The sequence below is a fragment of the Oenanthe melanoleuca genome, chromosome 28, assembly GCF_029582105.1.
Source record: "Oenanthe melanoleuca isolate GR-GAL-2019-014 chromosome 28, OMel1.0, whole genome shotgun sequence".
In the NCBI taxonomy this organism is placed as follows: domain Eukaryota; kingdom Metazoa; phylum Chordata; class Aves; order Passeriformes; family Muscicapidae; genus Oenanthe; species Oenanthe melanoleuca.
The window spans coordinates 4,675,791-4,701,459 of NC_079361.1; the positions used below are offsets into that span (position 1 = coordinate 4,675,791).

The window sequence follows — 25,669 nt, forward strand, 5'->3', positions numbered from 1 at the left end:
TTTCCCCCAAACCTTTATCCCCAGAGACAATTTTTAAAATTTCACCACATTTTTTTTTCCCCACATTACATGAGAATGAACACTCCACCTGAAGTTCCTGTGCTTTTACTCACTAGCACAAAGTTTTGGGGATTGGTAGCAGGTCTCCCAGTCAGTGCAAATTAGCAAGTTCTATTAAATGATGATGTGGAAAGCAAATAGGATTTAGCAAAAAATCAGGTTTTTTTTGCATCAGTTTGATGTCCTATTCCCAAGGAAAATAGGGATCTGTAGGAAAAGCTTTGTGAAAAAAAACAAAAAAGCTTAAAAAAAACCCCGACCCAACCCCAAAGTATTTAATTTAGGTCATATTAAATAAAATTAGTTTAATGCCATTTTCCCCAAGTTGGGCTACAAGAAATTTCTCTACCACCAAGACACCTTTTATAAACACAACCTCAGGCTAATTTCCCAAAACTCCCCCCTCCCAAAAAAAAAAAAAAAAAGAATATAAAATAAATTATGTTTTCTAAGGAACTGATCACGTGGAGCTTCCCAAAAACAGATTGGGAGGAAAAACAATGCTCAAAGCACTCCCAAAAAATGGGATTTTTAATGCTGACACACCCAAGGCAGCAGGCACAAAACTGGCTCTGGATTTTCAGCAGAGCACTCAGGAAAAGGAATTATTTTTTAGGATATTTTTAGGCTAGAACTCCCTGGGCTGAACAAAGTGTGGGAGGAGCTCTGCCCACGGACCTGCTGCTGTCTGTGCTCCCTGCTGATGGATCCTGAGGCACCAAACACACCCAGGGCACATCCAGGGGGTCTCTGAGCCTGCAGGTTTGGGATTTCTCACTCTGAACCCACCCAGCTCCTGCTCTGACCCCTCTGTGGGTCCCACCTTGTCCCTGCTGAGATTCCACACTCAGAATTTTGGTGTGGCCTCACCAATCTGTTGATTTTCCACTTCTATTTCATCCACAGCTGCATTATAGGTGGATTAAGATTTCCTGGGATTTACTCCATCACCAAACCTTGTGGGATATTCCTCTTCCCCAAGTTTAGCAGCTACAAAACACCCAGGACAAAAAAAAAAACAAAAAACTTCTCACCAACAAAGGAAGAATCCTATGGGGGTAAACAACTCAACTAATCACAAAATAAAATAAAAAAAAAACCACAAAACTGTGTCAAAGATTTCAACAAAATATTAAATAGAATAAATTACTAATCAGGAAATCTGACAAGTGCTACCTCAGATTCAATGGGAACAATATTTCACTTGAAGGCAAATTCCTCTGAGCAGGAAGTCCTGGAGGGTGAACAGAGAAGGAATTTCCTTTTTTTAATCCAAAAAAATCTTCCTGCTCAGGTGTCCTCAGCAGAGTCCTTGCAGCTGCAAAGTCTCTGTCCCATCTCAAGGGTTCCAAGGAGTGGTTTTGTCCTGTCACCAGATTCCTCCTGGCAAGCTCAGGGCAGCTCTCACTGAGAGTTACAATAGCAGAGCCAATCAGCACCAGAGAAATTCAAATTGTGGGGTTTCAAAACCTTTAAAATGCTGTTATATATATATTTATATCTATTTGTAAAAGCATCCATTCAAATCACAGATTTCTTCCTTCAATGGCCTCTCCCACGAGGCCTCAGCTCCTAAATTTGTGTCTGCTCCTGCTCCAACTTTCAGCTGGGTTTTTGCTGAAATCTCAAGAATTTGGCAGCAAAATCTCCACACAAGACCAGCATCACCCACTGCTGAGATGCTGCAGGTGCCCTTCCCCAAAATAACTCCTGGGAAAGCTCCCACAAGCAGCATCACTTTTACCCCCTCCCATTGGGAGGGGACAGCAAGAAAGAGCCTCAAATCCTCCCTCTGAGCACAATTCCTTCATTTCAAATCACTGCCTCTGCTTTCCAGGCACTGGGATTGGGTTGAAAATCTGGAAATATTTGATTTTGCAAGGGTGTCTTTCCACCTGCATTTTTTTTTGCCTCCACTCAACCAATTAGGAACTGGGATCTCAGTTGAGTATTACTCTCCTAACCTGGAACAAGAGGGAAAATCTGCAGCTCAGGAAGTTTTAAATTACTCAAGCTTCACCTCAAAAACAGCATTGAGCACCAAGAGCCCAGGATAAAGATCTGCAGTGGGGAAAGTGGCCCTCAGCAAAGCTCTTTACCCACTAATAATTGGTTTTAGACACACTTGGACTGAGGTGTTTGCTGCAGGAGGTCCATGATTGACTCCAGGGAGGGAGGTGGCCAAGAGAGAGGCAGGAAAAGAGATTTAGAAAGATTTAGGAGTCAGGCTCAACAATTAAAAAAAAAAAGAAAAAAATCCAGCTGGATTTGGGTTCCAAAAGGAACATCCCTTCTGCTGCAGCTACAGAGACCCTGTGGGTATCTGGAGGATGTGGAGTGAGGAATCAGTGCCTAAAATCAGTTTCCACTCCAGCCAAGCAATTTCAGGCTCCTCACAGCCACCAGACTCTGCTCTCCAAGACAATCCCACTCCATCCCAACTCCAGCTGCTCTCCCCACATCATCACCTTGAATTTGGGTCAAGAGAGGGGGGGAAACAAACCCAAAACCAACTGAAAGCAAACCTTCCAACTCAAGAATGAGCCAGGAGAGGGCTGGGTGAGCAATTCCCTGCAGCTGAAGGCTGAGTCCAGGTGAGGAATGTCCCAGGGAGGATCTGGCAGGTGAGGATCCATCCCCTGGAAACTCCTCCCTCAGGAATGAGGAGCTGCAGATGTTTTAGAGAAGAGATTTTTTCAATCCTTTGTTGCTCAGGCTGAAACTCACAGATTCAACAACAACAACAAAAAAAAAAGTTAATTTCTAGAAGTAGAATTTGTTGAATTTTCCTTTTTTTTTTTTTTTTTTTTTTTTTTGAGTCTCCAATTCTTGATCTGGAACATTTTTTTTTTTTTTTTTTTTGCTTTTTTTTCCCCTAATACTTCGGCAGCAGGGAAAAAAAAAATAAAAAATTTTGGAAGTGCAATACTAGGAGAGCTCCTGGGCAGGCTCAGTGTTCATGTTGACAATTGATTTTGTCTTCAGAATGCTCCAAAACATCCAGCATTTCCTCTATGATGGCCTGCAGGGCCCTGCCCAGCTGTTCTGCAGAATAAGGTTTTCCCAGAGGAGGCACGTGGACAAATGCTGACCTCCCATGGCTCTGGTACAAGGAGGTGTAGTAGGTGAAGTCACAGAGGTACCTGGAACACAAAACCAGAGATTATCAGCAAAAAAAAAAAAAAAGGATAAAAATAGATAAAAATGAGCTGTAGGTTCCCATCGTGGTGGCATCTTGGGATTTAGGGGAGTAACGTGGAATGCAAGGCAGGAATTGTGAGTCTGGGGTGGTTTGAATTAAATTTAGGATGAAAAATGTGATTTCTTTTTCTTTTTTTCCCTGAAAAAGCTTTTTTTCCACTGAAAACCAGGTGGTTTAGCCAGCCCTGAGATGTGAAAGGTGTGGGAGGCTCCAGACTCCAGGGGGATGTGGCTCCTGGGGAATGGTTGGACTGGATGACCTGAGAGGGCTTTTCCAGCTCCAGTGGTTCCATGGACAGTGAGTGGATTGCAGGAGCACAAAGGGGACAGGAGTGACACTGTCACAGCAGCTGTGGCTGTCCCTGGAGCCCTGGAAGTGCCCAAGGATAACCTGGATGGGGTTTGGGATGGTGGGAGGTCCCTGCCCCTGGCAGGGTGGGATGGGATGGACCCAAACCACTCTGGGATTCCCTGATCCCAAGGACAGGGTGACAGGATGGTGTCAACCAGGATTGCCTGAGGGATTCCAGGAGATTTGGGATGAGGGATGAAGGGACAGGACACAGGGAATGGCTCTAAACTGGGAAAGGGGAATTTGGGTGGGATATTGGGAATTGTTGCCTGGGAGGATTCAAGGCCAGGCTGGAAAGAGAAGCTCCAGGGAAACCTTGGAGCCACTTCCAGAGCCTGAAAGGGCTCCAGGAGAGCTGGAGAGGGATTTGGGATGAGGGATGAAGGGAAAGGACACAGGGAATGGCTCTAAACTGGGAAAGGGGAATCTGGGTGGGATACTGGGAATTGGGAATTGTTGCCTGGGAGGATTCAAGGCCAGGCTGGAAAGAGAAACTCCAGGGAAACCTTGGAGCCACTTCCAGAGCCTGAGGGGATCCAGGAGATTTGGGATGAGGGATGAAGGGACAGGACACAGGGAATGGCTCTAAACTGGGAAGGGGAATGTGGGTGGGATACTGGGATGGAACTCCCAGAGCAGCTGTGGCTGCCCCTGGATCCTTGGAAGAGCCCAGGGCCAGGTTTGAACAGGGTTTGAAACACCCTGAGATCCAACTGGAGAACCCCCCTAAGGCACCTCCCACCCCAAAGCACCGCAGGACTCCCCCGAGGCCACGCCCCCAGGGGTCACCCCGTACCTGCCAGCATCCTTGGAGATGGTGACAGTGACATCCAGCCCCAGGGCTGACACCCTGCTGCTGACAGCGTCCATGTCGATGATGGAGTCGATGCACTCGGGGCCGCCCTCCACGCAGCACTGCGAGCCCGGGCAGAAGCGGCAGTTGTCCAGCCCCTTGTAGCCCACGTTGTGGCCACACTTCTCCAGGGTGACAGTGGTGGCCATGCCTGACACTCCCACGTGCACCACCAGCTGCCAGGGAAAAGGGATGGGTTGGTTTGTGGGAAATATACAGTTTGATCCCTGTGGGATATTTTTAATTTGGGATATATCTCATAGATCTGTCCTGTTCAGTTGTGCAGCCCCTTGTAGCCACACTTCTCCAAGGTGACAGTGGTGGCCATGCCTGACACTCCCACATGAACTGCCAGGGAAATGGGATGGATTATTATGGGAAATGTGGAGTTTGATCCCTGTGGGATCTTTTTAATTTGGGATATCTCTGGTATCTGTGCTGGTCAGTTGTCCAGCCCCTTGTAGCCCACGTTGTGGCCACACTTCTCCAAGGTGACAGTGGTGGCCATGCCTGACACTCCCACATGAACTGCCAGGAAAAGGGATGGGTTACTGTGGGAAATTTGTAGTTTGATACTCGTGGGATCTTTTTAATTTGGGATATCTCTGATATCTGTGCTGTTCTGCTACTCCCTTCCCTTGTCCCAAAATTCAGTCCCTGAAGTGGCTCCATCTCAGCACCACCTTTGTCACTGTTCATGAAATCAGAGTCCTGTGGGTTTGGGGTCTGGGTGTGGCACTCATGGTGCTCAACCCACGGCTGGGCTCTGTGATCTCAGACCATTCTCAGCTATGATTTTGGGGTTCTCCCCACCCCAAACCACTCTGGGATTCCTCTCCACTCCCAGTGGAGCACAGAGGGGTCGCAGGAATTTTTCTGTGAGTACCAGAGGAGCATTTTTATCAACTCTTCTCCTTTCTCCCCCTCCTGAGCTGAACTGTGATTTCATCAGGGCAAAAAGGAGCCTTGGCACCTCCACAGCTGCTGGAGGAGCCCAGGTGGCACAGACAAACCACGAGCTGTCTAGACAGCCCTCAGCAGTGGCCCCTTCACACCCACTGCTCCTGGGAACTGGAGCACTCCAGAGCTGTAAAATCCTACAAAAAAATGTTCTCACCACAGAAGAGGAAAAAATCCAGCCAGGAACTACCAGGCTGAAGGAACACATTAAAAAGGAGATTTCACATGGTGCCCACTGCAGATCCCAACCCTTTGCTGGGTGTTTTTGTTTTTCTCCTCCCTTTACTCACTCACTTGGGGACTGTGCTTCTTCCACAAGGCAGGGATGAGCCTCTGCACGGTCTGGTACTCAACAGGGACCTCATAGACATGCAGATCCACATCATCCCCCAGCCCCAGCTTCTCCAGCTCCTAAAAACACCAGCAAAGCAAAACCAAGATGGTCAGGCACGAGATGAGCAGAGGATTTAATCCTGCAAGGTTTAATACCAGTTTACACCAGGTTGTGTAACCTCATAAACAGCACCTGCAGTGAGTTTACAGCAACCACTGTAAAAAAAAAAAAAAAACAAAAAAAAAAACCAACAAAACCAAACCCATGATGGGAACAAGAGGCATCTCTCCACCTGTGTGAAGGGTTTCACCCACAGAACCGTTTGTCTGGCTCTGATGTGTGTGTGACAAAGAAATCAACATTTAACTGACAATAGTTATCAGCAACACCCACACCCCCAAGGAAATCTTTGTTATTTATAGAGGGAGAGAGAGTCACAATCCCTACTTCTTTCCAGGAGTGACAGCACAGGGGAGGTGGGACTGGAAGGGTTTTCTCCATCATCAAGGCCTGGAGAGTAATTTCACATTTATTTCCACATAAAGAGCTCTCAGGGCTGGGTGACAGCACTGGTGATTCAACTAACTCAGTGAATTATTTCTCCCTCTCTAACATGAAAACATCCCAAATATCCTGGCAATAAACAGAGCCAATTTCCTTCAAACCTTTTAAAACACAAAGTGTCAGTTAAGTAACTTGTAAAGACTTTAAAACCAAAGGAAAGGGTGGTTTGGTTTTTTTTTTTCCCCCAGTATTTCTGACTGGAAAGCTCTGTTTGATCCCAAAACTGGAGTTTCCCCTACACACAGGTTCTGGATTCTCCTTTTCTCTGTCCAGTCTCACCAGTAAGGCTCCAGTTGGAGCTTTGCTCCTCTGGCTCCTCTCAGAGCCATCAACCCCAAACCTCCCAGAACTCAAGGAAACACCCACATGGTCTGGAAAAAACAGAATTCTTAAACAAAACCATCTAAGCTTTGGAGCCAGGTAACACCAGGAAGATTTTTCCAGTGGGAGAAGAGACCTTGGCCATCACCTAACCTGGATCAAGTTTTCCTCGTCACCAAATGTCCAAAATATCTGTTTTTATGGATCTGAGCTAGGAACAGGTAAAAGCCACCAACCTATCAAAGGACATTTCAAAATATTCCTGAATTTATCTCAATTCCAGGTTTGGATTTGGTGACCAGAGCCATGAGCTGCTCTTTGAAGCAAATCTCAGATTTATTTTCCTCCTTGCAAGCTTCAGGCCAAGGAGTGCAGATCAGCTGTTTTTACTCTCCAACCTTGTATTCCCCCAGGTTAAAAATTAAAAATTAAAGACACTTGAAAGGAGAAGACAAGTTGAGGTTTGAGGCCATCCCCATTTAAACATGAGCAGTGTCTTGCCATCGTTTTTCTGTGTTTTTATCAGCATGAGTGGTTTTCTGCTGAGGGAAAAAAAACACCTTTCACACTTGTACAGCCAAACCACGGCCATGTAACAAGATTTAGGATAACTAAAACACCCTGAAAGGCCAAAGTGACACTTTCACAGAGCAGCAGATATGAGCAATGATGATAAATCACCAGCTCTGGCTCCCAGGGCAAGGCTGATATTAAAGCCTTGCTGTATTGATTAGTGTCTGGCACACTCAGACATTCATTACCAGAGATGGATGGAAGGGATGCTCCATCACAAATTGCACAAATCTGCCTCCAAAACCTCCCCTGCTTTACCTGCAGCTTTCATAAAGTTTACAAATGAGATATTCAAACACCAGCCAGCCTCTTTGGGAACAGGATAAACCCTCTTTAGGAGTGTTAACACTAATGAGGAGTGATGCTGCTGAAGATGAAGGATTAATAAACACACAACTCTTAGGGATGGACGGTGAGAAATTTTGCTCCTGAACTTTACCAAGCCAAAACTTTCCTTTTAACCAAGCCCAGCACTCCATAATGAAGATGTTTGTAATCTTCCCCCCCCCTCCCTGAACAAGTTTCTCCCCCCAGGCCTGTCCACCTGACAAACAGAGCACGCTGAACATGTGTGACCGATTCCCTGACCCCTCCACAATGCTGCTCTTTGTCAGCCTCTAATATCCTTATCAGGTCTGTCTAGACACCCTGACAGCAATTGTCCTTCCTAATGTCACACTGCACTCTGACCCCTCTCCTCCTCCTCAGCCAGAAGTGTTCTGGGGGATGAAGGAGCCCAGCAGCTCCCAGTGCACAGGTCACACCTGTGTCCTCACCTAAGGCACAGCAGGCAGGGCAGAAAAGCTCAGTTTGGGGATTTCTTCTTTTATTTTAGTGACTTCTTCTTTCATTTTAGGGATTTCTTCTTTCATTTTAGGGATTTCTTCTTTCATTTTAGTGATTTCTTCTCTCATTTTAGGAATCTCTTCTCTCATTTTAGCTATTCCTTTTCTCATTTTAGTGATTTCTTCTTTTATTTTAGTGACTTCTTCTCTCGTTTTAGTGATTTCTTCTTTCATTTTAGTGACTTCTTCTCTCATTTTAGTGATTTCTTCTTTCATTTTAGTGATCTTTTCTCTCATTTCAGTGATCTCTTTTCTCATTTTAGTTATTCCTTTTCTCATTTTAGTGATTTCTTCTCTCATTTTAGTGATTTCTTCTCTCATTTTAGTGATCTTGTCTCTCATTTTAGTTATTCATTTTCTCATTTTAGTGATTTCTCCTTTTATTTTACTGATTTCTTCTCTCGTTTTAGTGATTTCTTCTCTCATTTCAGTGATCTCTTCTTTCATTTTAGTTACTCCTTTTCTCATTTTAGTGATCTTTTCTCTCATTTTAGTTATTCCTTTTCTCATTTTAGTGATTTCTTCTCTCATTTTAGTGATCTCTCATTTTAGTGATCTCTCATTTTAGTGATCTTTTCTCTTATTTTAGCAATTTCTTCTTTCATTTTAGGGATTTCTTCCCTCATTTTAGCGATTTCTCCTCGAAAGTCCCTCCCCAGCAAAAGTTAAAAAAAATAAATTCTGAACTGAAACACTAAAATGATGAAAACTCAAAACAGCAAACTAAAATTAACACAGAATGTTTTTGTGTGATTTCTTCTTATTTTAGTGACTCCTTCTCTCGTTTTAGTGACTCCTTCTCTCATTTTAGTGATTTCTCCTTGGAACCCCCCCCAGCAAGAGTTGCACCCATTATAAAAAAAAAAATCCCAAAACATTAAAACAGCAAAAAACTCCAAATTATCACAGAGTTGTTTTTGCTGCAGAAAGGATTTTTTCTTCCTGCTGATTTTATAGGAAAGCTCTTCCCCGTGAGTAAAACCCCAAACATTTCATCAGTTTTTTTTTTTTTTTTTTTTTTTGAGTGGGATTTTGAAACTTTTCATTTCTGCAGCATTATTAGATGGCTGCTGCCACTATTTAAGGTACCCATGTGTAAAAATCAGTCAGCTTGCAAAACCAGACAGAAATCCACTGCACTTCCAGGGAAAACTCACACCCTGTTCTGTGGGAGAAGCCAAATAAAACCAAGGGAGGGGGGGAAAAAGCAAAAAAAATAAAAAAGTGAATTTTATCCTCGGGATGCAGCATAATAAAAGATGTAATAAACCAGAACTAGCTCAGCCTTAGAGCTAGGAAGGATTTACAAAGATTGTTTAATTGATTTTTTTTTCTATTAAGATGCAGATCACAGCGTCTGGGATTCAGGAACTCAGACACGCCTTTGTGTCCACTCTGCTCCATGAAGTCCCCGTCTGAAACTCGCACAATGCCCACCTCAGGCAGCCTCAAAGACATGCTGTTCCTTTTTTGTCTGGGCCTCTGGGGGCTGAGACAGGGGAAGGAAAGGCAAATCCTCCCCGCTGCCCCCCGAGATGATGTTTGCAGTCGCGATAATCCGCCCGCGACGGAGCCGGAGCGGCGCCGGCTGTGCTCAGAGCATCCCAAATTCTGGGATTTATCCAGACAAGATATCCCCAAATTCTGTCTGTTGTAAACTCAGAGCATCCCAAAATCTGAGTGTTGTACACTCAGAACATCCCAAAATCTGAGCTTTACCCACTCAAAACATCCCAAATTCTGTCTGTTGTAAACTCAGAGCATCCCAAAATCTGAGTGTTGTACACTCAGAACATCCCAAATTCTGTGTGTTACCCACTCAGAGCATCCCAAATTGTGAGAGTTGTACACTAAAAACATCCCAAATTGTGAGTGTTGTACACTAAAAACATCCCAAATTGTGAGAGTTGTACACTAAAAACATCCCAAATTGTGAGTGCTGTACACTCAGAGCATCCCAAATTGTGTGATTTATCCAGCCAAGATATCCCCAAATTGTGAGTGTTGTACACTCAGAACATCCCAAATTGTGAGTGTTGTACACTCAAAACATCCCAAATTCTGTGATTTATCCAGCCAAGATATCCCCAAATTCTGTCTGTTGTACACTCAGAACATCCCAAATTCTGTGTTTAGTACACTCAAAATATCCCAAATTGTGAGTGTTGTACACTCAGAACATCCCAAATTGTGAGTGCTGTACACTCAGAACATCCCAAATTGTGAGAGTTGTACACTCAGAACATCCCAAAATCTGAGCTTTACCCACTCAAAACATCCCAAATTCTGTCTGTTGTAAACTCAGAACATCCCAAATTGTGAGTGTTGTACACTCAGAACATCCCAAATTCTGTGTGTTACCCACTCAAAACATCCCAAATTCTGTGTGTTACCCACTCAGAGCATCCCAAATTGTGTGATTTATCCAGCCAAGATATCCCCAAATTCTGAGTGTTGTACACGCAGAACATCCCAAATTGTGAGTGTTGTTCACTAAAAATATCCCAAATTGTGAGTGTTGTAACTCAGGGCATCCCAAATTGTAAGTGTTGTACACTCAGAACATCCCACTCAGAACATCCCAAATTGTGAGTGCTGTACAATTAAAACATCCCAAATTCTGAGTATTGTTCACTCAAAACATCCCAAATTCTGTGTGTTACCCGCTCAAAACATCCCCAAATTCTGTGTGTTGTACACTCAGAACATCCAAAATTCTGTGATTTGTCCAGCCAAAATATCCCCAAATTCTGTGTTGTAGCCAAACATCCCCAACTCTGAGCTTTACCCACTCAAAACATCCCCAATTCTGTGTTTTGTACACTAAAAACATCCCAAATTATGAGTGTTGTACACTAAAAACATCCCAAATTGTGAGTGTTGTATACTCAGAAAATCCCAAATTCTGAGTGTTGTACACTCAGAACATCCCAAAATCTGAGCTTTACCCACTCAAAACATCCCAAATTCTGTGTTTTGTACACTCAGAATATCCCAAATTGTGAGTGTTGTACACTCAAAATATCCCAAATTTTGAGTTTAGTTCACTCAAAACATCCCAAATTTTGAGTTTTGTTCACTCAAATCATCTCAAATTCTGTGTTTAGTACACTCAAAACATCCTAAATTCTGAGTTTTGTACACTCAGAACACCCCAAATTCTGTGTGTTACCCACTCAGAGCATCCCAAATTGTGAGTGCTGTACACTCAGAACATCCCCAAAATCTGAGTTTTATCCAAACATCCCAAACTCTGAGCTTTACCCACTCAAAACATCCCAAACTGTGAGTGTTGTACACTCAAAACATCCCAAACTGTGAGTGTTGTACACTCAAAACATCCCAAATTCTGTCTGTTGTACACTCAGAACATCCCAAACTGTGAGTGTTGTACACTCAGAACATCCCAAATTCTGAGCTTTATCCATCCAAGATATCCCCAAATTCTGTGTTTTATCCAAACATCCCCAACTCTGAGCTTTACCCACCCAAAACATCCCAAATTCTGTGTTTTGTACACTCAAAACATCCCAAATCTGAGTTTTTCCCAATCAAACACTAGCAATTCTGAGCTTGATCCAAACATCCTAATCTCTGAGTTTTATTCACTCCAAACACCCCAAATTCTGAGTTTTATCCATTCAAAACACCCCAAATTCTGAGTTTTTCCCACTCAAAACATCCCCAAATTCTGAGTTTTATCCAAACACCTCAAATTCTGAGATTTACCCACTCAAACACCTCAAACTCTGAGTTTTATCCATTCAAACACCCTCAACTCTGAACTTTATTCACTCAAACACCCCCAACTCTGAGTTTTATCCACCCAAACACCCCAAATTCTGTGTTTTATCCACTCAAAACACCCCAAATTCTGAGCTTTATCCAAACTCCCCAAACTCTGAGTTTTACCAACTCAAAACATTCCCCAGCTCTGAGTTTAACCCACTCAAGACATCCCCCAAGCCCCTAAAAATTGAATTTTAAATGACTTCATCCATCAGCCACACAGCTGAGCAGCCACCAGTGCCTTGAGCTGCTTCTATTTAGATTTTTTTTTTTTTTTTTTTAAGCAACAGCACAACACCCACCACTCCTCCTGCTCCAAAAACACCCTTTTGTCTGTCTCCTCTAAAATAAAAGCAGCTATTTACAATAGCTGGCACTACAACAGCAAGAACAAACCAAAGCAGTGAGCCTCACTTCTGATTTTTAGGAATGTCCTGTACTTTTTCCCCCCCATCCACAACCTGTATATTCCTCCAAAATTTATTCATTCCCAAAAAAAGCTCTTGGAGGCAAAGGTTTTGTCTTTTCCTACCAGCCAACACATTAGGCAGCTGGACATTAGTTGGCTGTAATTGATTAGAGTTTGTGATTTAATTTAAAAGCTTTTGAAAGAAGATATTAATCTCAGAGCTCTGAAGGGGAGAGAGACATGGTGGGGAGAAAAATAGATTTAATTCCCTGGGCAACTGTAGTAAAAGGTACCATGGAATTCCCAGCAGCTTTGCCACAAACCCCATCCAGAAGTGACAAAGAAGAAGTGGGATAATGTGGCAGCACCATCCCTGTAAAAAGTGGTTTTACAGCCAAAAAAAACCTCTTTAATTCCATCAAAAAGAGCTGAATTCTTTCTTCTTGCCTTATTTGTGGGATGGGATTTTGGGGTGTCCTGGACTGGATGATTCCCTGCCAGGATATTCCAGGATTTCAGGAATGTGCCCAGGCAGATTCACAGCTCCAAGTGGCACAAACTTGATTTATCTGAGCAGGGAGGAGCTGCAGGAAAAGCATTTCCCCAGAAACTCTCCTGTCCCAAAAGCCAAGCAGAATAAGGGAGATCCAGGGGGGGAAAAGAGGCAGCTCTGCCTCAGAATCAGATTCCTGACACTCAGACAACTCCACAAAACCTCCAGCTGGAAATCTCCTCTCAGAGATAAGGCTTGGTTTAAAGGTGAACCCACTGGCCCAGCTTCAAGTCAGAACTGAGAGAAAAACATCCAGATTCCCCTGAGTTGGTTTGTTTATTTTGAATTCTCCAAGGCAGAGGAAGATTTTCAAGCTCCCTGCCCCATTTAAAATCATCCAAAGCTGGGAATTCCTTACTTGCCTCAGCTACATTAACTCAATCTCATTAAACTCCACCAGCTAAGGGATTGTTTTCTGAGCAGGGAATCAAACATTATCCAGCTGACCATCTGGATATCTGCACTGAGCTCCCTTAATAAACTGGCAAGAAGTTGGAAGTGATAAAAAAGAGCTGAAACCTCAAATTTGTAGGGATCTGACCTGTGCTTTGACTTCCTAAGAGGAAAATTCAGAGGTTTTTACCTGCACTGCAATCCAGCTGGCATTCACAGCATGTTCTCCAAAAGGCCCAAACCCTGCAAGAGAAGAAAATTTCACAGATTTGACTCAACTTGAAGTTGCAAAAAGGTTTGGGCTCTCCTGGTTTAGTTCAGAAAAAAAATCCAAACTTCTGCCACTCAATCCTTATTTCTTTACACTTGAGTATCAAACAAGGCACCTGTACTAAAATATTTCAACTACAGCCTGGTACAGTGAAGGAAAACAATAACTTGCTTGAAAAATTTGGTTTTTTTATTTGGGGAGAATTTTCCTTCCTGCCCAGGTTAGAAAAACTTGTTATTACCAGCTAACTCACCCCATGTCACAGAATTAGAATCATGATTGGATTTTCTATTCCTGATTGCTTCAGCCCACAGCAGATGCTTCCACAAGCCTGCCTCAAATGTTCCTTCTCCACTCAGGGTCTTCTCCAAGATCTTTGTTAGCATTAATTACACCTCACAAGGAAATAAACAGAGCTGTTGACAACCCACCTACACCACAGCAAAGGCTACCGAGGCGTTATCAAAAATACTTCCTTCAGCACCTCTAAATTCCTAATGAATAACTTTGGAGTTAACTGGTAATCCATAACTTCTCCTTTTTTTTTTTTTTTTTTTTTTTTTTTTTTTTCCCTGAGCAAGCACACAAAGGTTGGGCAATTTATCTGGGCGTAACGTCGATATGCTTTAATTTAAAATGTCAGCGTTGCCCTCCGAGCCTGGTGCAATTAGGAGACATAAATTCTGCAAGGATCTTAGAGGGACCACAAATATCAGATGACACCTTAATGGAAATGTTGGATTTGCCCTCCCCAGCCAGGCTGAGGTGATGCTGCACAGGAGGAATTTCCCAAGCGTGGGCTCGTCCACGCCCGTGGATCTCAACCCAGCGTTGGCAGCTCGGCCAAAATAAATATTCCCACAAAATCAAAAATGTTGGGGGTGTCTTCCTGCGAGCAGAACTGCAGGGGTGTGAGACAAACTATGGCATGAGGCAAATTAATGCTTTCCCAGCTGTTTCTGCAAGTCCCACACGACTCTCTGGAAGCAAACATTGAGACCTGCTAAGTTTAACTCCTAAATAAAGCGTGATAATCCTATAAAAGAAATTAAATCCATATTTTAACCACTCAGACAAAGAAAGGCTGAAATTCTACAGGTGCCCAATCACAGGGCATGATTCCCTTGCTCCAAATCCCAAACTGGCACAAACACAGCTGGGCTTGTGGCTGCTGTGACTCATCTCCTGCCCAGGTCCCTGGTGTTATCCCTTCCTGGGAGCATCAGGAACTTTGTGGGCAGCCCCCGACCCCACGGATCACAGCCCATCCACCACGGGGCCCTCCAAGGCTCATTAGCAGTAAACCAGCTGCAGGGATCGTGCTGGGATTATCTCCTTAACGAGTTCTAAAAAAGAAATTGTGCACAAATAACGCTTATCCTGATCCAGCACAAGCTGGGAACCCACTGGGAACACGACACCATCCCCAGTTTTGAACGGAATTCAGCGTGACATCGATGACATTATCAAACAGGGGCAGAGCTGACAAGGAAACCACTGCATTTTGCAGACTTCCCTGAGAGAAAAAAAAAAAAAAAAAGGGGGGGAAAAAAAAGAGCGTGGAGGAGCCTTGAGCAGCAGAACGTTTCCTGACGCAAGTTTTCTGTTTAGTCACCGCCGCTCCACGCTGGATTTGGGGTTGGGAAAGGCAGGATTTGCCACCTGCTCCTCACAACTGCTCCCTGCAAAAGGCACTTTTGCCTGTGATCACAGCCCCTGCTATTCAACTTCAGCTGCTGGGGGGGGTGAGATCTGAATAGTTTGGGCGAGTTCCCCATTTGTCACAGGAGTGCCTCACCCACAAATCACCCCGAGCTGCCTTTGTACCCCGGGAAGGGGCTGACAGCGCCGGGGCCTCTCGCTGCCTGCGCTCATTCTTCCCCCGGGCGCTTCTGGGGCTGCTCTGGGGAGCAAAAATAAAAAACCTTGGGGGTTCAGGGTGGGGTGGTCAGCAGGGAATTCCCCCCTCCTTGCACCCCCAAAGTGGTTTTCCAATTCCCTTCTTTCAGCGAATAGCAAAGCGCTGGGATGGGGTCACGGGTGGAAAAAGGGGATCTGAGTGGACGCTGGTTGGATAAGCAATAGGAAATTCCCTCACTGCTGTATTCCCTCAGCTCTGACGCCCCTGACCCACAGCAGTCCAGCCCCAAAACCCTCCAGATTCTGTCCTTCACCCCATTTATCATCCATCAAAACAGCCCCATTCCCTCTGATGGGACAGCACACCCCCTGTCTCCTCAGGGAAGGGGTCTCCCACTTATCCCCCACAATCTCAGGGAAGGGATCCCCCTCTGCCATGGGATGACGGTGTCCCCAAAATTACCCCTCTCCCCCACACTCCTCATCGCAGAGAAGGGGTACACTCCAAACCCCCCATCACTTCGGGGAGGGGTCTTACACCTATCCCCAGCCCCTTTCGGTCAGGAAAAAGGTGTCCAGAGCTGCTCTGCCCACCACAGAGCAGGGGCGCCCCACCTGCACCCCTCAGATCTCCCTCAGAGCTGCCCCTCACCTCAGGGAAGGGCTCCCTCAAACCGCCCCCCCCCAAAATCCCCTCACAGGGAAGGGCTCCCTCATCTCATCCCCCTCACACCCGCGCCGTACCCGTCACCACCACCGCCCGCCGCGGCTTCTCCATCGCGGCTCCGTCCCGTCCCGTCCCGTCCCGTCCCGTCCCGTCCCGTCCCGTCGCTCCCGTCCCGCCGCCGCCGCCGCCCCGCACTGAGCGCGGCCCCGCCCCGCGCCGCCCGCCCCGCCCCTCCCGGACCCGCCGCTTCCGCCGCCGCGGCGGAAGTCCCGCAGCGGGACGGCCTGGAGCCCTTCGCCCCTTACCGATCACCGGGAGCTGCCGTGCGCCGCGCAGCCCGAGGGGATCAGCTCGCCCGCCACAGCGCGGGACTCGCTGGGGGGTTGGTTAAATAAAACGCTCACCTTGAGCCTCCTGGGGGTTCCCTGCTTGGTTGTGCGGGAGCACGAAGCGGAACCGCGGTACCGGGAGCTGCGGAGCGCGTCTCGTCCCGTCCCGGCGCGTCCTGTCCCGGGCGGTGCCGCCGCAAAGGCGCGGACCGAGCGGCGCGGCGCGGCCGGGCCGCCATCCGCGCTCTGATTGGTCGCTGCAGGACCGCGCCGCGCTCTGATTGGCTGCGGCGGGACCGCGCTGCGCTCTGATTGGCCCCGCGCTGAGCCGGGGGCGGTTTGAGCGGCAGCGCCCGGCGCGGCGGCGGCTCCCGGCTCCGGCACGATGGTGAGCGGCGGCAGCGGGGCGGGGAACGGGGAACCGGGAACCGGGAACCGGGAACCAGGAACCAGGAGGAGGCTGGGGCGCAGGGCCTGGCTCGTGCCTTCACCCCCGCCAGGGATGGCGTGTCCGGTGCTCGGCTCGGTGATCGGCTCGGTGCCCCGCCCGGTGCCCCGTTGTCGGTCGGTGCCTGAGGCCTTTCTCCTCTCTTCCCCTCGCAGCTGCCCCTGTCTTTGCTGAAGACGGCGCAGAACCACCCCATGGTGAGTACCGGCCGCGCGGCCCTGCCCCGTTCCCCTCACTGGTACCGGGTGGTGACACCGAGCACGTCCCGGTACCGGGTGGTGACACCGGGCACGTCCCGGTACCGGCGCTGGGCCGGCGCCCCGTGACTGCTGTTGTCTCGCAGCTGGTGGAGCTGAAGAACGGGGAAACGTACAACGGGCACCTGGTGAGCTGCGACAACTGGATGAACATCAACCTGCGGGAGGTGATCTGCACATCGCGGGTAAGGCCGGGCACCGGGCACCGGGCAGGGGTCAGTGACCGACAGCCGGCACCGGGCAGGGTCACCCATGGCAGTGACCAACAACCGGCACCGGGCAGGGTCACCCACCCTGGCATGGGACAATGGTCATCACACATTGTGTCCACAGGGAACACCCAGGACCAGGCCATTGTCACCCCAAATAGTGTCCCCAAATGTTCCCTAGCTCTGTCCCTGCTGTAGCTCACATCGCTCCTGTGGAAGTGTGACCTCTGCCTGAAATGTGGATTTAATGTAATTATTAATGATGTCCATATGATTATTGATAATGTCCATAATGAAGGAGCAGCGTTGTGTATGGGTGAAGGTGAATTTCTGCACAGGATGAGGGGCTGGGGTCCCTCATCCCCCTGAGCCCTGCGTGCTGTGATGCTGATTCAGGTTTCCCAAAAAAACAGAGTCTTTACCTGTCCCAGGCAGCCTCAAACACCAAAATCTCTTTTATTCCCTGCCTGTCTCTTCTCTCTACATCCACCCGAGTTCACCCACTGAGGTTGTCTGGGACCTTTGCCCTTGGCCAGAGTTGCTCCAGGAGATTGGGATCTGTGTTTTGGGCTTTGACCTCCCTCAGAAATGTCTGGTCTTGTCCCTGTGGGAAGCACAGATGGATGGAAATCCAGCTGTTGTTGTGCTTTCCCAGCTCTGGAATGTCAGAGCTCCACGGGAGAGGCTGGCAGGGATCCTTGTTCTTCTAAAAATCTCCCTGCAAGCGCCCCAGTTCCTGTTTTTTGGAGTGATGTTGCTGGGGCACATCAGTGTGACCGAGGAGATACCCTGAGTGAGGCTTGGGAGGGAATTTTGGGGTGGAATTTTGGAATTTGTGGCTGGATCATGGTGGGACGAGGAACTGCTGTTGAATTTAGTGGGATGGGGACTCAGAGGAGGTGACAACAAAGCTTTACCCGTGCCCAGGACACAGGGGATGATTCCCTTCTCCTTGGATTTGCTTCCAAAGGCTCAGGCTGTGCCTGGGAAGAGCAGCAGCTCAGGTTTTATTCCCTTGGTGACCTGGAGGGATCACCCTGAAGGACATGGAATCTAAGGTGATCAGAGGGATGGAACAACTCTCCTGTGGGAAAAGGCTGGGTGGGTTGGGATTGTTCAGCCTGGAGAAGAGAAGCTTTGGGGTCACCTAATTGTGTCCCTCCAGGGCTGACAAAAACATGGAGAGAAACTTTGGATGAGGGATGGAGTGACAGGACACAGGGAGTGGCTTCAGACTGGCAGAGAGGGCAGGGTTAGGTGGGATTTTGGGAAGGAATTCCTCCCTGTGAAGCTGGTGAGTGTTTGGGATGAGATTCCCATCCCTGTCAGTGTCCAAGGCCAGGCTGGAACAACCTGAGATAGCAGAAAATGTGGAATTGAACAATCTCTTAATCCCTTCCTACGAAACCATTCCACAATTCCACCAATCTATGGTCTAGAGAGCAGCCTCAGCTGCCTTCAACCACCCCAAAAATCCCAGTTGAAGGGTGGAATCTGCTGGGCTGGACTGGTGGCACTGGTGGCCACTAGATGGCACGGGGACAACGAGCTGGGAGCTGCTTGTTTACTCAGGGGAGGAGGAACCAGGAAGCAGCAGAGCCTGGAGCTCCATCCCTTCCTGCATCCCGAGCCAAGGAGAGCAGCCAGGCACATCCCAGGCAGGGTGGGGTTTGCTGGGTGTCTCTTGGAAGGGAATTGTTGCTCCTCTGCCTCGTCCTGGGCTTGCCTGTGCAGGCAGAGCTGCCCCAAATAACTCCCAGGAGAGCAGGAACGGGCTGTGCTGCTCTCAGCTCCTCTCCACATGAGGGTGGCTGGGCTGGAGCCATCCCAGCTGCAGCCAGGCCCTGCTGGAGCTGGGATGAGGCAGGTCCCAGTCCCTCCTCCCAGTTACATCATGGCCAGGGAGTTGTTGTTCAGCTCTGGGTTTTTATTCTCACAGCCGCTCGCTGAAACCCTGCTGGGCTGAGTGCTGGGGGAGGTATCCCAGGAAAAAACCCTGAAACTGAGTCCTAGGGAATCCCAGGAAAACCCTGAAACTGAGTCCTGGGGAATCCCAGGAAAAAACCCTGAAACTGAGTCCTGGGGAATCCCAGGAAAAAACCCTGGAACAGTCCTAGGGAATCTCAGGAAAAAACCCTGAAACTGAGTCCTGGGGAATCCCAGGAAAAAACCCTGAAACTGAGTCCTAGGAAAACCCTGAAACTGAGTCCTAGGGAATTCCAGGAAAAAAACCCTGAAACTGAGTCCTAGGAAAACCCTGAAACTGAGTCCTAGGGAATCCCAGGAAAAAAACCCTGAAACTGAGTCCTAGGAAAACCCTGAAACTGAGTCCTAGGGAATCCCAGGAAAAAAACCCTGAAACTGAGTCCTAGGGAATTCCATGATATCCCAGGAAAACCCTGAAACTGAATCCTAGAGAATCCCAGGAAAAAACCCTGAAACTGAGTCCTAGGGAATCCCAGGAAAACCCTGAAACTGAGTCCTGGGGAATCTCAGGAAAACCCTGAAACTGAGTCCTAGGAAAGCCCAGGAAAACCGTGAAACTGGGTCCTAGGGAAGTCCATGGTATCCCAGGAAAACCCTGAAATTGGGTCCTAGGGAATCCCAGGAAAACCTGAAACTGGGTCCTAGGAAATTCCATGATATCCCAGGAAAACCCTGAAACTGCTGCTCTAAAACTGGGCCACCTGAAGAAATTTTTAAAAATTTATAATTTTTAATAAATACATAATATATGAGCTCCTTATTTCCCTCAGCTGCACATCCCACAGCCAGCTGGCTCCAGAGCTGCCTCACTGCTCCCTCCACCCCCCAGAGGAGTGGAGGAGTGGGGTGACTCCCAGCTGGAGAAGAATCCTGGCCACAGCTGCATTTTTCTTACCAGAATTGGGTGTTCACCACCATTTCAACTCGTGTCTCTTGCCTCACTTTCAATTCCCTTCTCGTGCAAGAAGGGAAGAAGGACTTTGTTTCCTCACCCTCTTCTTCTGACATTTTCTGCCCAGTTTGAGGGACAAATTGAAACTACAGTTTTTCTGTGAGGCTCTGTGTTTTGAGGAGTTAAATCCCCCTTTTTCACAGATAATACTCCCAGCAACAACAGCTGGAGCTCTCACCCTCTCCTCAAAAACCCCAAAAATGACCCAAAACCACCAGGTTTTACTCATGGCCTCACGTGTTGCTCCCCAACAGGATGGGGACAAGTTCTGGAGGATGCCAGAGTGCTACATCCGTGGCAGCACCATCAAATACCTGCGAATTCCTGATGAAATCATTGACATGGTGAAGGAGGAGGTGGTGTCCAAGGGCAGGGGCCGTGGTGGGATGCAGCAGCAGAAGCAGCAGAAGGGCCGTGGGGTTGGAGGAGCTGGAAGAGGTAAAAAAATCCCATTTTTTTTTCTCAGCTTGGAGAGGGGAGGGAGTGGGATTTTAAAATCTCCCTTTTTGTGCAAGGAGCAGCTCTGTTTTAAAGGCAGGGCTGTGTCTGGGAGAAGCTGGGGCTGTTCCTGAGCAGGATCCAGTTGAGTGAGTGCATAAGGCAGCCCCTGCCAAGGAACAGGGAGGATTGGTGCCAGGGATGGGCCTCCCTCCTTCCTGGGGTTGGGCAGCAGCTTAAGAGAGTCTGAACTTGACTGTTTCAGCTCCTCCTGCCTCGTGGGGAGCGTGGCCCTGCAGAGCTGTAGCTTAGCAAGGCCAGGGAAAAAAAAAAAAAAAAAGGCTGTTCTAGGGTGAAAATTGTGCAAATAGTGAAAATAAACCAGGCTCTGCCCATGGCAGTGAGAGAAAAAAAATATCTTCTCCCACATTAAAATGGAGCTGTGGATTTCTTGATTTGTTAAGGTATTTATATTAAAAAAAAAAAAAAAAAGACAAAACTATGTGAGGGTTTAAGTTCCTCCTGAAACATGAATTATTCATGTTCCTGATAAAGGGGAGGTTGCCACTTCAGAAGAAATAGGTCACCAAAGCAGCCCTTCCCATTTCTCAGGGTTGGGTGATCCCAGGGCACTTCAGCTGGGGGACATGCTGCTCCTTTTTCCCCCAAATTACCCTGCTGGAAGCCTGGGAGGTGTTTGCTCTGGGGATTTGTGGTCACCCCACAGCCCTGGGGCTGCTCTCAGCCCAGGCTTTGCCTGCAGTGGGAGCTTAAAAATCCTGATTTAAATTTTAGAAGGAGCCCTGGGGATGGGGACAGGGATGTGTTGAGCTGCCTTGAGGAGCTTTGTGCCAGGATTCCTGCTGGGATGGACCTGGGGCCATCAGGGTGATTCCCAGCAGCTCCTTCTCCCCAAATCCCCTCCAGGGGGGCTCCTGGAAGCTCCCAGCAGGCAGAAATGACCTTTCCAAATCTCAAGGCTCCCTTTATTTTTGTTCCCCTCCTTGCCATTGCAGTGTCCAGAGCACTTGGCACATTTTTTGGATTTTTTATTTTTTTTTTTTGGGATAAACACCAAAGCCACAGTTGTTTTTTTGGTTTTTATTTTTTTTTTCCTGCTGTGGCAATGCCCACCTTGTGGGGCATTGAGCTCTGAGGTGGAGCTGCTGCTGTTTCCATGTGCAGCCTTGATTTGCTGATGGAATATTTTCAAGGGAAGCTTCAGCATTTGCTAATTAGCTCAAAGGTTTGGCTCTCATTACCGAGACACGAAGGGAGGAGGGGAAAAAAAAAAAAAAAAAAAAAAAAAAATAAAGGCAGGACAATTTTGCTGGGAGGCCAGCAGGCAGGAGGGAAGCTGTAATTGTGCTCACAGTTGAAAGGATTATTGTTTCTGACACTGGTAATCCTCCTCCTTTGACTTCTTGCTTGCCAAACTCAGAAGTCCCCATCCTTTGCTCCAGGAGGAGCATCCCAAGCACTGCAGGGTTGGGAATAATTTATGTTTTGGGCATGTCTCCTCCTTTTAGAGGAGCTCTTGTGCCTGGTGCTTGGATTTGGGTCTCCTTTGGGTTCTGTGCAGCAGGGTGGATCCACATCCCTTCATCCCTAGGGTGGGATTTTGGGATAAATCTGAGGGCTGGGCTCAGCAGTGGGTTTGGGTCTGAGGATGCTCATCTTGCTGTAGCACCCCAAAATCCTGTGCCCAGTGCCCTCTCCAGAGCCAAGGATTGCTCTGGCCAGTTTTTGGGGTGCCCTCACAGCTCCCAGGGGACACCTCACAACCTGGATTTTGAATTTGTTGCTTCCCTGGTTCTGTTTTTTTTTGGAAGAAACTTCAATTCACCACGAGATTAACACAAATTTACACACCAGGGAGATGCTGCTGGACTTGCTGCTGAGGGGGGATGAGTTTATGCACCTCCTAAATAAAGGTGTGGGGACTAGAAAAGGAGAAGTCAAAAAAATTCGCATTTCTGCTTCTAACACTCAAAAATAATCAAGTTTTTGGATAAAACACAAATAACTGAAGCTCTGAGTCACTCCTATCTTACAGGGATGCTGTTACCTCTTAATTTCTGCTCCACAGGTGTGTTTGGTGGCCGTGGCAGAGGAATTCCAGGCAGTGGAAGAGGCCAGCAGGAGAAAAAGCCAGGCAGGCAATCAGCCAAGCAGTGAGATGTCTGCACCAGGCAGGGACAGCTTGGGTTTTGTCACCTCAGGGTTGCCACATGTCCCTTTCCCACTCTTCCATCAGAATCAGAGCCCAGATCATGTTCCTTTGGAAGCTTTAATCTGGTGGAGTTTTCTCTCCCTGTAGTCAGTAAATCATTGGAAATGTTTTTAAAAAAATTCGTTCACGGTTAAGGACCGAGGTTCTGCCTTCTTCTGAGAGTGAATTTTTCAGGCTCACCAGGTTTAATTTAAAATATTTTCCTGTTCAGAAGTACCAGAATGAAGGCAAACACTTTCTGGATTGCTTGGATTTTTTTTTTTTTTTTTTTTTTTTTTTTTATACTTGAAACTTGGGAAATTTGTTTTGTTTGTAACAGATGTGTTTTGGTTTAAAAACACTGAACTTGAGGATGTTGTGTCTGTATGTGAATAGTCCTAAAGGTTTGGGGTTTTTTTAAAACCAACAAACTTTTAAGCTATTGCTTTTCTCCTGGCCAGTGAGTTCTGATTCTCCAATGGCTTAAAGGAGGGTTGAACACTGGCCTTCAAGAGAGCTTTGTGACAAATGAGCATTTCCCAATTAGTTCATTGCTGATTTGACTTCAGATTAGAAGTTTCCTTCAAAGGAACAAGGTTTTTTCTGTGTTTTTGTTTTTTGGTTGTTTGTTTTGTGGTTTGTTTTTTTTTTTTTTTGCGTGAGGCTGGTGCACCCCTTATTCCTCATGGGGGATTTAAAATTTGGTTTTTTTTTTTAAATCAACTTGAGTTGATTCACATGGATTTATTTCCTCCTTGCTTTGAAAACTCTCTCCCTTCTGCTGTGACACCAAGTCCTGAACTCTGACAATATTTCTCAACCTAATTTCTTCCAGTACCTGGTGATTGACCTCACTGGCTGTACCTGTCACTTCCTCCCCAGCCACCAATTATCTTCCCTTGGGGACACAAGCCAGCGTGTGAACGTGTCCCTCCTGCAGGTTCAGAAAACTCCTGGGAATCCCCAGGTCAGGTTGCTCCAGTCTTCCATCCCATGAGCAAAATGCACCCTCAGAATATCCTGGCTGATCCCAGCTGAGGGCACGGGGGGAAGGAGCAGCTCTGGGTGTGCCTCAACCCCCCTGGATGGATGAAACAGCTGAATTTTGGGGAGGAAAGTGGTATTGTGACTTGTTTTGGGGTTGTACAACTGGTTCTGTTATTGGAGCTTCTGGCATCACCACTGTACTGAACAGGAGTGAAGAACATGCTTTTATAGAGTTATTTTTTTAATGTTTATAGCACTGGGCGCAGTGGTGATTGAGAATAAATCTCCAGCCTCTTCCAGCTGCCTCCCTCTGTGTGTCTGTGATTCCTCTGGGCCCTGCCCAACCCAGAGCCCTTCCCTGATCCTGGAATCAGGGACAAATCCCTCAACATTCCCTTTCCAGCACCAGCCACGTGTTCTCCGTGGAGCTGTTCCTTGTCGAGGCTCTCCCTGCTCATCCCAGACTTCTCCCAGTTCCAGGGGGTGGGCTGGTGTGTCCTCCCTCCTGGAAAACTCGTGTGGCATTTTAACAAAGCCCAGGCTGTGTCAGACTTTCCCTTCCCAACCTGCTCCCTCCCTCTGGATCCCTGCAGCTCCAGCCCTGCTGGGATGTCAGGTCTTTTTCTGGCAGGAAAAATCCCGACTGCAACAATGGGACCTTTGGCTCCAGCTCAGGGTAGAGTCCTCTGAGTGCTCCTTATCTCCTGGCCAAGCTCTGGGATCAGGTGATGGAGCTCGTTAAGTTCTGCATTTGTTTAATTACACTGTGCTTTAGCAGCATTCCCTGCCTGCTTCCCCCTTTTTTTTTTTTTTATTTTTTTTTTTATTTTTTTCCACCTCTGCTGGAATATTTTTGTCCCTCTCCCCCAAAGGGCAGCTGGATGGCAGATGGCTCTGTGGAAAGGGCACTCAGAGCTGTCACTTTGGGGCTTTTCTGCCCCAAAAAATGGGTGGCTGGGGCTGTCACTGCCCCGTGGCAGTGACAGAAAAAAAAAAAAAAAAAAAAAATAGGGAGGAGCAAGATTAAAGCAACAACCAGAAAGGAGGAAAAAAAGGTCTGAGCCTGGCTGGCAGTGGGTGGGTGCAGAGCCTGGCAGGGCCAATGCATCCCACACGGAAAGACCCAGCAAAGGCCACCCTGGAAACCCTTCCCGGGATATTTTGGTGGCACTGGAGCTGGTGGCAGCCCCGGGTTGTGTCTCTCCGAGCGCCCCGCGGTGACTCAGAACTTCTGAGCCTCGCCGAGGAGGCAGCACAGGAATAGTTACACACCAGCGACGCGGAGGGAGTGGCTGCCGAAATATTTCAGGGCTGTGCTAAGCAACTAAAAATACACGTCAAACCCTCCTCCTCCTCCTTTTTCCTTTTAAAATCTGTTTTCTTTCTCTCTTTCTGTTTTTTTTTCTTTCTTTTTTTTTTTTTTTTTTTTTTTTTAATTCTTGTTTTTGATTGTCGGAGGGCCCCGCGGCCCCCGGGGGTTTCTTGGGGACAGGGGCAGGTTTGGGGACAGGCGCTGGCAGCTGTGACTTCTTGTTTTCCCGGCTCGGTTCCTCTCTCCCTGCCTGTGGCAATGAGTAAGAGGCAGCTTCCCCAGTGCCTGCTGTGCAAATCCTGGGGTGCAAACCCTCTTTGTTCCCTTTTCCAGGGGGAGTTTGGTATGTGGATGCATCCCTGGTAGCCCTTGTGTCCTCAGTGGCCAGCGCTTTGTCCCGGCTCCTGGCCAGAGCAGGATCTGGTGTGGTGGAGCTGGTGGCACCCAGGGAATGGTGCTGGTGGCACTGCTGGAGCGAGTGGGGACAGCAGGAGCCATGAGGATGCTCTGGTGGCCGTGGGCTCGCTCGAGGCT

The 25,669-nt window shown here is 47.6% G+C and overlaps 2 protein-coding genes across 6 annotated transcripts; one reads left to right on the plus strand and one right to left on the minus strand.

Annotated features, from left to right (window-relative positions):
* Positions 1 to 1,671: 1,671 nt before the first annotated feature.
* PGPEP1 (pyroglutamyl-peptidase I) lies at positions 1,672 to 16,492 on the minus strand. Of its 4 annotated transcripts, none has more exons than XM_056512773.1 (6): positions 16,410 to 16,492; positions 13,398 to 13,450; positions 6,208 to 6,270; positions 5,721 to 5,837; positions 4,410 to 4,642; positions 1,672 to 3,203 (listed from the first exon to the last, which is right to left on the minus strand). In XM_056512773.1, the coding sequence occupies exons 3-6, from the start codon at positions 6,262 to 6,264 to the stop codon at positions 3,011 to 3,013; spliced, it is 600 nt and encodes a 199-aa protein (XP_056368748.1). In that variant the 5' UTR covers positions 6,265 to 6,270; positions 13,398 to 13,450; positions 16,410 to 16,492; the 3' UTR covers positions 1,672 to 3,010. The 4 variants fall into 4 exon arrangements, with proteins under 4 accessions (XP_056368748.1, XP_056368746.1, XP_056368747.1 ...); XM_056512771.1 differs by lacking the exon at positions 16,410 to 16,492 and adding an exon at positions 16,083 to 16,195; XM_056512772.1 differs by lacking the exons at positions 6,208 to 6,270; positions 16,410 to 16,492 and adding an exon at positions 16,083 to 16,208.
* A 140-nt stretch (positions 16,493 to 16,632) lies between these two features.
* LSM4 (LSM4 homolog, U6 small nuclear RNA and mRNA degradation associated) lies at positions 16,633 to 24,122 on the plus strand. 2 transcript variants are annotated; one of them, XM_056512775.1, is made up of 5 exons: positions 16,633 to 16,722; positions 16,938 to 16,979; positions 17,126 to 17,224; positions 20,441 to 20,624; positions 22,714 to 24,122. In XM_056512775.1, exons 1-5 carry the CDS (start codon positions 16,720 to 16,722, stop codon positions 22,800 to 22,802), a joined length of 417 nt encoding a protein of 138 aa, XP_056368750.1. In that variant the 5' UTR covers positions 16,633 to 16,719; the 3' UTR covers positions 22,803 to 24,122. The 2 variants fall into 2 exon arrangements, with proteins under 2 accessions (XP_056368750.1, XP_056368749.1); XM_056512774.1 differs by lacking the exon at positions 22,714 to 24,122 and having other exon boundaries at positions 20,441 to 22,667.
* The last annotated feature ends 1,547 nt before the right edge of the window (positions 24,123 to 25,669 follow it).

Excerpts from the sequence above, each read along its gene's own strand:
- LSM4 (XM_056512774.1), top strand. Across the intron at positions 16,980-17,125 it reads CGGCGCAGAACCACCCCATG|CTGGTGGAGCTGAAGAACGG; the intron begins GTGAGTACCGGC and ends GTTGTCTCGCAG. Across the intron at positions 17,225-20,440 it reads AGGTGATCTGCACATCGCGG|GATGGGGACAAGTTCTGGAG; the intron begins GTAAGGCCGGGC and ends GCTCCCCAACAG.
- PGPEP1 (XM_056512770.1), bottom strand. The coding sequence starts at position 13,864 with ATGCTAACAAAGATCTTGGAGAAGACCCTGAGTGGAGAAGGAACATTT. Across the intron at positions 13,451-13,731 it reads TTCTAATTCTGTGACATGGG|GGTTTGGGCCTTTTGGAGAA; the intron begins GTGAGTTAGCTG and ends CTTCTCTTGCAG. Across the intron at positions 3,204-4,409 it reads ATCTCCAAGGATGCTGGCAG|GTACCTCTGTGACTTCACCT; the intron begins GTACGGGGTGAC and ends TTTGTGTTCCAG.